This window comes from Astyanax mexicanus, chromosome 25, assembly GCF_023375975.1.
Source record: "Astyanax mexicanus isolate ESR-SI-001 chromosome 25, AstMex3_surface, whole genome shotgun sequence".
Taxonomy (NCBI): domain Eukaryota; kingdom Metazoa; phylum Chordata; class Actinopteri; order Characiformes; family Acestrorhamphidae; genus Astyanax; species Astyanax mexicanus.
Window position 1 is genome coordinate 18,568,105 of NC_064432.1, and position 12,143 is coordinate 18,580,247.

General features: G+C 37.7%; 1 protein-coding gene across 1 annotated transcript in view; it reads right to left on the reverse strand.

Annotated features, from left to right (window-relative positions):
* The window catches only part of LOC103031091 (mitogen-activated protein kinase kinase kinase 11), a 48,227-nt gene that overhangs the window by 8,807 nt on the left and 27,277 nt on the right, over positions 1–12,143 (reverse strand). The window contains exons 2-7 of the mRNA XM_049472609.1: positions 8,374–8,554; positions 6,064–6,212; positions 5,537–5,712; positions 5,107–5,353; positions 4,495–4,602; positions 357–519 (exon numbers count right to left, since the gene is read on the reverse strand). Of these exons, the coding sequence (XP_049328566.1) occupies positions 357–519; positions 4,495–4,602; positions 5,107–5,353; positions 5,537–5,712; positions 6,064–6,212; positions 8,374–8,554 (1,024 nt within the window). The remainder of the gene's footprint in view (positions 1–356; positions 520–4,494; positions 4,603–5,106; positions 5,354–5,536; positions 5,713–6,063; positions 6,213–8,373; positions 8,555–12,143) is intronic.

Here is a 12,143-nt window from a genome sequence, read left to right on the forward strand (position 1 = left end):
TGCAACGGTTTTCTATAAATGTGGTTATTGTGCAAACATTCGGTGTATAAGGTGATAGTCACAACTGTTTAAGAGCTGGTGGATGTGTTTTCAAAGTAGTTCTGCTCGATGTCTAACTCCACTACAATGCAACGACCCTGCATTTCCCAGGAGCCAATCAGTACAGAATTTTCTGGTTTAACTGTGCCTTTTTTTTTTTGTTTGTTTGTTTACATTTAAAACTGTCTCTGCAGGTGTGAGAAGCACCTTGTTGATTTGAAATAGAAAGAGCAAATAACCTACTGCATGTTACAGGTAAGATAATATTGATATATTGACACTGTACCATTGCATCCCTTGTTTGTGTGTGTATTTACCCGCTGTCCTGTGGGCTCAGGCGCAGCATTTTAGGGCTTTTAGGGCTCTTCGGACTTTGGGGGCTCCAGTGGGGGGGTACTCGGCGCTCCCCGTTTGGCTGCTTCAGAGGAAGAGACTCCAGGGGCCAGACAGAGTTCCACTTACTGTCACCAGGGCTGACTACTGCAGGAAAGGAAGAGAAAACTTGTCAATTAAAAAAAGACGACTGCACTGAAAAACATATTTCCATGTTTGTAATTTTATACATTTAAAGCACTTATATTTATTGTCTGTCTGTTTTTGTCTTGCACTAATGTTACTGCACCAGAGATAAAGCCTAACAGTGTTTTTCTGTAATATACAACCCAGTATGGTGACACATTTAAGTGCAGGCAGGAACCTGTTGATACAGACTAAATTAAATGTACAGTTGCAAGCAGATGTTTATCCCTGTTTAAATGCTCATTTATATAATCTTTTGTTGGAACTACACTAAACAATCTACTTCTAAAGTTTTGAAATACATTTCAATCCAAGGAAATGTCTACAGCACTGCAGGAATCACATTATACCCAGAATAAAAAAGGTGACAGTGGTCAGGCCTTTCTATTTAACACCAGTAGAGAGCAGTGTAAATACAGCAAAGCTGCAGAATGACTGTTTACTGCACAGATAGACTAAAACTAGCTTGACAGTACAAACATGATGGGAAATGCATCTTATTTATCATGTTTTATCATCACTGGTTAAGACAGTTGTAGCTCGACAGTACAAACATGATGGGAAATGAAAACTGCACTATCTTATTTATCGTGTTTGTACTGTCGAGCTACAACTGGCTTAATGGTGAAAACATGATGAAAACTGCACTATCTTATTTATCGTGTTTGTACTGTCGAGCTACAACTGGCTTAATGGTGAAAACTGCACTATCTTATTTATCGTGTTTGTACTGTCGAGCTACAACTGGCTTAATGGTAAAAACACGATAAATAAGATAGTGCATTTCCCATCGTGTTTGTACTGTCGAGCTACAACTGGCTTAATGGTGAAAACATGATGAAAACTGCACTATCTTATTTATCGTGTTTGTACTGTCGAGCTACAACTGGCTTAATGGTGAAAACATGATGAAAACTGCACTATCTTATTTATCGTGTTTGTACTGTCGAGCTACAACTGGCTTAATGGTGAAAACATGATGAAAACTGCACTATCTTATTTATCGTGTTTTCACCATTAAGATTTTTTCATTTCCCATCATGTTTGTACTGTCGAGCTACAACTGTCTTAATGGTAAAAACACGATAAATAAGATTTTTTCATTTCCCATCATGTTTGTACTGTCGAGCTACAACTGTCTTAATGGTGAAAACATGATCTTATTTATCGTGTTTTCACCATTAAGCCAGTTGTAGCTCGACAGTACAAACACGATAAATAAGATAGTGCAGTTTTCATCATGTTTTCACCATTAAGCCAGTTGTAGCTCGACAGTACAAACACGATAAATAAGATAGTGCAGTTTTCATCATGTTTTCACCATTAAGCCAGTTGTAGCTCGACAGTACAAACACGATGGGAAATGCACTATCTTATTTATCGTGTTTTTACCATTAAGCCAGTTGTAGCTCGACAGTACAAACACGATAAATAAGATAGTGCAGTTTTCACCATTAAGCCAGTTGTAGCTCGACAGTACAAACACGATAAATAAGATAGTGCAGTTTTCATCATGTTTTCACCATTAAGCCAGTTGTAGCTCGACAGTACAAACACGATGGGAAATGCACTATCTTATTTATCGTGTTTTTACCATTAAGCCAGTTGTAGCTCGACAGTACAAACACGATAAATAAGATAGTGCAGTTTTCACCATTAAGCCAGTTGTAGCTCGACAGTACAAACACGATAAATAAGATAGTGCAGTTTTCACCATTAAGCCAGTTGTAGCTCGACAGTACAAACACGATAAATAAGATAGTGCAGTTTTCATCATGTTTTCACCATTAAGCCAGTTGTAGCTCGACAGTACAAACACGATAAATAAGATAGTGCAGTTTTCATCATGTTTTCACCATTAAGACAGTTGTAGCTCGACAGTACAAACACGATGGGAAATGCACTATCTTATTTATCGTGTTTTCACCATTAAGCCAGTTGTAGCTCGACAGTACAAACACGATGGGAAATGCACTATCTTATTTATCGTGTTTTCACCATTAAGACAGTTGTAGCTCGACAGTACAAACACGATAAATAAGATAGTGCAGTTTTCACCATTAAGCCAGTTGTAGCTCGACAGTACAAACACGATAAATAAGATAGTGCAGTTTTCATCATGTTTTCACCATTAAGCCAGTTGTAGCTCGACAGTACAAACACGATAAATAAGATAGTGCAGTTTTCATCATGTTTTCACCATTAAGCCAGTTGTAGCTCGACAGTACAAACACGATGGGAAATGCACTATCTTATTTATCGTGTTTTTACCATTAAGCCAGTTGTAGCTCGACAGTACAAACACGATAAATAAGATAGTGCAGTTTTCACCATTAAGCCAGTTGTAGCTCGACAGTACAAACACGATAAATAAGATAGTGCAGTTTTCATCATGTTTTCACCATTAAGCCAGTTGTAGCTCGACAGTACAAACACGATGGGAAATGCACTATCTTATTTATCGTGTTTTTACCATTAAGCCAGTTGTAGCTCGACAGTACAAACACGATAAATAAGATAGTGCAGTTTTCACCATTAAGCCAGTTGTAGCTCGACAGTACAAACACGATAAATAAGATAGTGCAGTTTTCACCATTAAGCCAGTTGTAGCTCGACAGTACAAACACGATAAATAAGATAGTGCAGTTTTCATCATGTTTTCACCATTAAGCCAGTTGTAGCTCGACAGTACAAACACGATAAATAAGATAGTGCAGTTTTCATCATGTTTTCACCATTAAGACAGTTGTAGCTCGACAGTACAAACACGATAAATAAGATAGTGCAGTTTTCACCATTAAGACAGTTGTAGCTCGACAGTACAAACACGATAAATAAGATAGTGCAGTTTTCATCATGTTTTCACCATTAAGACAGTTGTAGCTCGACAGTACAAACACGATGGGAAATGCACTATCTTATTTATCGTGTTTTCACCATTAAGCCAGTTGTAGCTCGACAGTACAAACACGATGGGAAATGCACTATCTTATTTATCGTGTTTTCACCATTAAGACAGTTGTAGCTCGACAGTACAAACACGATGGGAAATGCACTATCTTATTTATCGTGTTTTCACCATTAAGCCAGTTGTAGCTCGACAGTACAAACACGATGGGAAATGCACTATCTTATTTATCGTGTTTTCACCATTAAGCCAGTTGTAGCTCGACAGTACAAACACGATGGGAAATGCACTATCTTATTTATCGTGTTTTTACCATTAAGCCAGTTGTAGCTCGACAGTACAAACACGATAAATAAGATAGTGCAGTTTTCACCATTAAGACAGTTGTAGCTCGACAGTACAAACACGATAAATAAGATAGTGCAGTTTTCATCATGTTTTCACCATTAAGCCAGTTGTAGCTCGACAGTACAAACACGATAAATAAGATAGTGCAGTTTTCATCATGTTTTCACCATTAAGCCAGTTGTAGCTCGACAGTACAAACACGATAAATAAGATGCAGTTTTCATTTCCCATCGTGTTTGTACTGTCGAGCTACAACTGTCTTAATAGTAAAAACACGATAAATAAGATTTTTTCATTTCCCATCATGTTTGTACTGTCGAGCTACAACTGTCTTAATGGTAAAAACACGATAAATAAGATTTTTTCATTTCCCATCATGTTTGTACTGTCGAACTACAACTGTCTTAATGGTGAAAACATGATCTTATTTATCGTGTTTTTACCATTAAGCCAGTTGTAGCTCGACAGTACAAACACGATAAATAAGATGTGCATTTTCCAACATGTTTTCACCATTAAGCCAGTTGTAGCTCGACAAACACGAAAAATGCACTGTCATTCCTACTAGAGGCAGACTGTATCTGCTCAATATCATTGATTTTACTGCAATCTAGAAAACAAAGAGTCAATTATTACTGTCGTATCACCAACTTGACGTGATGTGTATAGGCCAGACTTACATTGGATAGCACGGAAGCGAGGGCCAATTGAAGGAGAACCCAAATCCGGAGAGTTCCGTCTCTTTTCCAGTCTAGGAGACGCCTGCACTGTGATCTTATGGATAAAATCTAAACAAATAACAGAATGTAACTTTACCACAAGTATAACATTCCAGTGTTTTAAAACCACAGTGATAGCACCACAGGTCAATAAATCAGTGTTGGGGTAGTTACTTTAAAGGCAACTTATTACTAATACTTGTCTTGACAGTATTACACTAGCTCAGAGAAAATAGGACTATATTAAAACTGCTATTAAAAACAATGTTTCCTCCATTTTATTGACAGTATGAACTAAATATATTTTATGTTTTAATTATGTTATGCTGAACACAGAACAGTTGTTCACAAAGGACTACAATACAAAAGTACATTAACAAATGCCACTTAAACTTCACTGTGCAAAACATGAAATGTCTTTGGTTCATACTGTCTGCAATTAAATGAATTTAAGTAAATATAAGGAACATAGCTTTTTTTTTAATTAGCATGTTCCAGCATAAAACAACCCTTTAATACTACAATTCCCAGCATGCATTTCACTAATACCAGAACAAACAAACACTCTCGCACCTTGTGGCATGCTGATCTTCTCTCCGTTCTTGCTCTTCAGTTTGTGCTTCTTGAAGGTGCCTTTTCGCTTCTTGACATTGGGTTTCTCCTGGTTCTGGTTGAGGTGGAGGATGAGCAGAGACAGTTCTCTCTCAAACACATCCTGCTCCCACTGCGCCAGCTGCTGCTCTCGCAGACGCAGGAACTCCTCGTGAGACTTCTGCTCCAGAGCCGCACGTTTCAGCTCCTCCTCACGACACCGCAGCTCCTGCACATCAAACACAAAACTGTGTATTAGTCTTAAAAATAAATAAGACAAAATGGATAATTTGGAGTGATTCTATATAGATTACACATTTATCTTCAAGTGGATTGTTATTAAAGGAGTTGTTCTTAAACCAGTCCTGGTCCTAATTCTGGCTCTAACTAACAAACAAACGAACACACACACCTTTTCCTTGGCACGCAGCTCATCAAACATGTCCTGGATCTCCAGTTTCCAGTCCTCCTGCAGTGAGTGGAAGGAGTCCTGGGGCATCTCCTCCATCACCTGCTGCTCCAGAGCACACAGCTGAGACAGGATAGAGGCAAAACTTGGCCTGCGGTGGGGGTCCTGATCCCAGCACTCTGTACAAACACACGCAAATTTAAGTGTAGATAGAAAGATGGACAAATAGATTTATGAATGGGTTAAAGTTTCACATTGATAAGGAGACTGGTGGATGAAAGCATAACTAGATAAATAAAAGTGCAGATAGATTGGCTTATGGGACAAATGGGTGGAGAGATTAATTAATGTATTGCGTGACGAATTAATGGAAGTGCAGACTAGGGAATGATGAACTGAACAAAGGACAGACTGATAGATGGAGTGGTAAAAAAAAGGAAAGTACATGGGTATAGTGATGGATAGATGAAGTAAAAGTATGGCTGATGAATGCAGGAAAGTGCAGACTGATAAAAGGATGATGAGCTCACCTGCCATGAGTTGGGCGAATGGTTCGGGGCAGGTAGAGGGGATTGGAAGGGTCAGCTTGTTGACGGCCACTCCATATGCCACAGCCAGACCATCTATACCTCTATACGGCACCTCACCTGTTAACAGCTCCCACAGCAGCACACCGTAACTACAGAGAGAAAGAGCGAGACATCAGTATCCTTAATTAGGTCAAACTCTAAAGCAAAGTCAAATAACACTTTATAGTTCACTTAGAAAGAGATAAAGGACACTTAAAACACACACAGATCTAAACAAGTAAAATGGACGGAGTCCCGCCACACACACGTATGATACTCCAAACACACAAACTGGACGCAGCAGTTTGGTGTCCACAAAAGGAAAAGCAGAAACCTCCATGTTTTGGCTCACTCACACTGACAATTACACCCTGAAAGCCACACAAGAGCATTTCTCTTTTAAAACGCTCTCACTAAGAGAGAGAGAGAGAGCCGCCCACAGTGACTTTATATAGCCCCTTAATTACAGTATATACACACACGCATGCACACACTCAGACACACTCGCTCACAAACACACACAGAACAGTGTTTCTCTGGCCTGCAGGTTCTAAAGACCATAATCTAAGGAATATATAAAGACTCAGTTAAGGAACGGGGACTGTAAGTTGTGCCGCGGTTTAGCCGTGTTGTCGCAGAGGGAGAACACAGCGTTTCCGGACGTTCCCAGAAGTGCTTCTACACAGATGTGTAAATTTTACAGTGGAAAGCAGGATTAATTTTAATGTTGTGAAACTCAGTGGTTGTAGAGTTAACAAGTTTCACTAATAACTTCCAGATTTACTCAACAGCTTCCGATTTCCTCCAATTTAAAACATGTGCGACAAATCAGAGCCAGATATGAGCTGAAAACACCAGCTAGAGCACTGTGTTTTTTACATGGACACAAAACTGTTCAAATTGTTTTAATAATTATTATTAACCCCAATGTAGTTTTTTTTTTTATTGTATTGTATAGTCATTTGGTTTAGCAGATACTGTGCCACATGGTTCTATTGTAGGGCTTAACAAAGTGATGTAAATTACAATAGTAATAAAGAGCTTTTAATGTTCATGAATAAAAGGTACAGATTGATGAAGTGTGGATGGATGAATGAACTAGTGGACGGAAATATAAACTAATATAAGGACAGTCTCATACATGCAGGGATGGAGGGGTAGGTGGATGAATATACAAAGTAATGGAAGAACTGAATGAATGGTTTAATAAATGTGCAACATGATTAATGTAGGTATGAACTTAAATGAAAAGACAGAACAGAACACACATAGAACACAATGGAATTGCAGATAAATAAATGTTAAAACAGACGGATAGATTAACTCATGGATGAAAACACTGAAAATGGATAAACTAATAAAAAGAAAAAGCTAATGGAGATATGAATAAATGGAAGTACAAATGGACAAATAGGCAAAAAGATGGATGGATGGATGAACAGACACCAAAAATGAACAGCACTGTTTTACTTGCATCAGTTTTTTTTTTTTATGCACACAGTACTACTTATACCTGGAAGCTATGGGGCAGATTCCCAGACAGGGAAAGGTAATTCTTTTATAATGTTACAGAGGGTGTGTGTGTGTGTGAAGGTATTTTTGTTGGTGAAGTGATTCAGATCTAACGACAGACTGAGTGATCGCAGGTTAAGTGAGTGGACTGATGTGTCCCAGGGCACACAAGTGCCTATTGTTCAGTGTGTGTGTGTTGAGTTTGTGTTATTATGCTGCTGTGATTTACTGTGTGTGTGTGTGTGTTGCCCTCCCACTCTGTCCAAGTCGGGATAAGAGCAGTATTGTTTAACTCACCAGCTGCAGGTAACAACAAGACTGAGCATTTGTGTGTGTGTGTGTGTGTTTGTCTAAACTTAGTTATTTCTAGTGAGTGTGGAGGAAACACACAGCAACACAGTTATTACCATTTTCACCAGGACTTCCCCTCATTAAATAATACTGTAGTTAAAATCTGAATAAAAACATAAGTCACTTTGAAGTGATAATTTGGAGACAAATCAAACGTAGTAAATTATTTGCCTACATAGTTAATCAGTGAAAACAAATCTAGTCATAAGAGGCTACTGTAGCTATTTACGCATCTAGACAGCAGTAAACAGACAACCTTCTGACTAAAAGACAACATCCGCAATAGGTCTATCACAAGTGTTGATAGGTGGCTACTATGTCGTTTTACTAAGTGGTTGCTAGGCAGTTGCTATGGTATTCTAGGTGGTTGCAAAGTTATTATTGTTATGTTGTTAGAAGCGGCCCTACCTCCATACATCACTGCCCTTGGAGAAGGTTGAGGATTTGATGACTTCTGGTGCCATCCAGGCGTAGGTGCCAGCCGTGCTCATCTTGGTGGTCTTGTGCCACTCTCGGGCCAGTCCGAAATCCGTGATCTTCAGAGTTTTACCCTCAATACCATCTATCTCTATCGGCTGAGCCAGCAGGACTGAAAAACAGAGGGAAATAATTTGTTATTGTTACTGTTACAAATAAATAACAACACACAGAAAAAGCTCATCTCCAAAACGGCAAATTTACAGCAAAATATAAAATGTAATATAAGAAGCATTTATGTTGGTTCATTCATTATGAAATCTGGAAACAAGAACAAGTACCTGTGTGAAGTATCTTATTGGTAGGTTCTTGCCAATACACAGACGTAATAACATTATAATCATGTTTTATACACACAGTGACAACAAAACCCCCTGCTTTAGAGCTCCACATCTTCAGACTAAACCCCTTTAAAGAACTGAATGCACTTCTTTCTTTTCCACTTTTACTTTTCAGTTATACTTTACAATTAACTTATTTAATTTGTGAAGTGTATGTATTACATATTCTGTGTACCTGAGCAATGGAACTTACTGCAGTAATATTATTCTGCTCCCTAACGTTCAATGTCAACGCAAAACAGACAATAAAAAGATTGACCCACAAAAAATAATAAAATCTATACAGCAAATAGGTCCAATTAAATCAAATATATTTAAAGAAAATATTCTTATTGCATTGGAAGCATGTGTGCAATATTATATATTTTATATTGTGTTTTTTTTTTTTTTTTTTTCGTAAACCACCCCTAAACAGTAAAAAGATTAAAAAGTGTTGTAAATTACATTTAATTAGTAAAAAATAGCTGTTACTTTCCCTCAACGGCCTAAAACAGCCCAAAAATTGAATGTTTCGTTAGTTTATAAACTTTTTTATTGGCTGGTTCGTGGTCTATTCTGATGAGCAACAGCTCTCAAACAGTGTCATGTGCAACAAAACATTAAAAAATATAGAAAATACATGATGTTCATTGTAAATAATGCAGGGTCTGAAAGGGATACTGCACTACTGTCTTGTGTCTGTTGTTCCATGTATGTCTAATTATATCTGTGACCTTGTTGTATTGTACATTTAGTGTCGACTTTATTCTGATATTATTAATAATTTTATTTAGCTGTACTTGTTGTAACTTTGGGAAGGAGAGTAGGGTAATTTAATTCCTCTCTATGACCTGTAGTTACATCTGCAGTACTGACAATTAAAACTACTGGACTTGAACTTGAAAATTAAACACTGTAAAAAGAGCTGTATCCTTTTACTTTATTCCTTATAACTGAAGAGCAGAGTAATGTACAGATATAACACACATATCAGATTAATCAGCAGAGCTTACACTATCTAACCAGCCCAGTAACATCACTCTCACATAAAAAACAGCGATTAATTCAGCCCAAAATACAGTTAGCATCCAGGCTAACACCCTCTAGTCCTCACTGCTGAGTTCGCCTGTTTATTAGCATTGAGCCGCTAGCTGCATTTCGGCATTCAAAGTTTAATAACTAAAGACCGGAGTGAACTACAGCCATAATACACATATCGTATTAAAACCCAGAACTTACCATATATATCCAGCACAGTAACATCCTTCTGATACTAAAATTCCGCATTTAATTCAGCTCAGAGTACAGTTAGCAGCGCCCGCTACCCGAGAGCGTCGCCTGGCAGCTGTTAGTCATTATCGCTAATCAGCCAAATTAAAAGTCCCCAGAGCAACTGTATTAAAACTATCAGACCTGAATTTCCTCCTGTAATTAAAAATAATGAATACTGTTTTCCGGTAAGTGTAACGTGTATTAATTGAATTTCTATGCGTTAGAGGCTAAATGCAAAAATAGACAATTGCATCTAAAAATTGATTTTTTTTTTTCTGATGTAGTACAGTGTACAATAAATAAGTTTCCAACCATTTTTCCAATTTTCATTTTTTCATCTCTGCCCCTCACAATTGGAATTTCAGGAAGAATAATCTTTTCTTTATTTTCTGATTTTTCCATCTTTGCATTCTGCAAGCTGGATAATACCATCAGATCTGTGTTAAAAAAAATTAAGAGATGTTTCGGTGAGTAAAGCTGCAGCTATAATAAATTAATCTAGTATTGTAAGAGATATACAGTATTACACTATCTGTTACTAACTGAAGTTCATTACAGGGAGCGTACAGTGTACAATAAATACGTTTCCAACCATTTTTCCAATTTTAATTTTTTATCGCTGCCCTTCACAATTGGAATTTCAGGAAAAATGAAAAAACAATATTTTCTTTATTTTCTGATTTTTTCATCTTTGCATTTTGCAAGTTGGGTAATACCATTAGATCTGTGTTAAAAAAAGAGAGAAGATTCAACTTTTCATATTTTTAAAATTTTGTTTGCAAAAGGCTAAAATGAAAAACTAAATGATTTATAATTTGTATGAAAACCCATTTCTTCTTTACTATACTGAATGGAAAAAAATATGTATTGAATTGTGTATATTATGTATATCAATTTATATTTATACGGTCAGAAAATTAAACTGCTAAACGTTACACTGACCTTTTCTGTCTGTAATGCACAGAAAAGAAGACTTTAATATTTTCAGTATAAAAAATCTGAAATGTAATTAAAAAAGTCAGTTTATATAGCACCCTAAATAAAGAAGCTAGTTAAAGGAAGTACAAGGTAGGGGTTTCTAATAAAGTGGCCAGTGGGTAGAAATGTAAGGTAGGGGGTTCTAATAAAGTGGCCAGTGGGTAGAAATGTAAGGTAAGGGTTTCTAATAAAGTGGCCAATGGGTAGAAATGTAAGGTAGGGGGTTCTAATAAAGTGGCCAGTGGGTAGAAATGTAAGGTAAGGGTTTCTAATAAAGTGGCCAGTGGGTAGAAATGTAAGGTAGGGGGTTCTAATAAAGTGGCCAGTGGGTAGAAATGTAAGGTAAGGGTTTCTAATAAAGTGGCCAGTGGGTAGAAATGTAAGGTAGGGGGTTCTAATAAAGTGGCCAGTGGGTAGAAATGTAAGGTAAGGGTTTCTAATAAAGTGGCCAATGGGTAGAAATGTAAGGTAGGGGGTTCTAATAAAGTGGCCAATGTGTAGAAATGTAAGGTAGGGGGTTCTAATAAAGTGGCCAGTGGGTAGAAATGTAAGGTAAGGGTTTCTAATAAAGTGGCCAGTGGGTAGAAATGTAAGGTAGGGGGTTCTAATAAAGTGGCCAGTGGGTAGAAATGTAAGGTAGGGGGTTCTAATAAAGTGGCCAGTGGGTAGAAATGTAAGGTAGGGGGTTCTAATAAAGGGTTAGCTGAGGTGAAATACAAGGTAGGGGTTTTCAATAAAGTGTCTAGTATAAGGTACTCATTCTCTCTCTCATTCAGTCACTACTGTCTCTCTGTCACAATTCCTCAGGCTCCACCTCTAACCACTACATCTCTCTCTCTCTCTCTCTCTCTCTCTCTCTCTCATGCTTGCTCACTCGTTCTCTCACTTCCTCTTTGTTGGCAGGAAAGCAGAAGTGTGTGTGTAAGACGTCACAGCAGAATGTGTCGCGAGAGTTGAGAGAATGGGGAAAACAGCATTGCATCTCTGCCAACCCTTTTCCTGCACAACATGCACACACGCACGCACAGCACAGCACAGCACAGCACAGCTCTACCTACAACGTCAACAAGTCCAACAGTGCACCACACACAAAAAAACAAAACACTTATCTTAAGCTGTCAACAACCAACA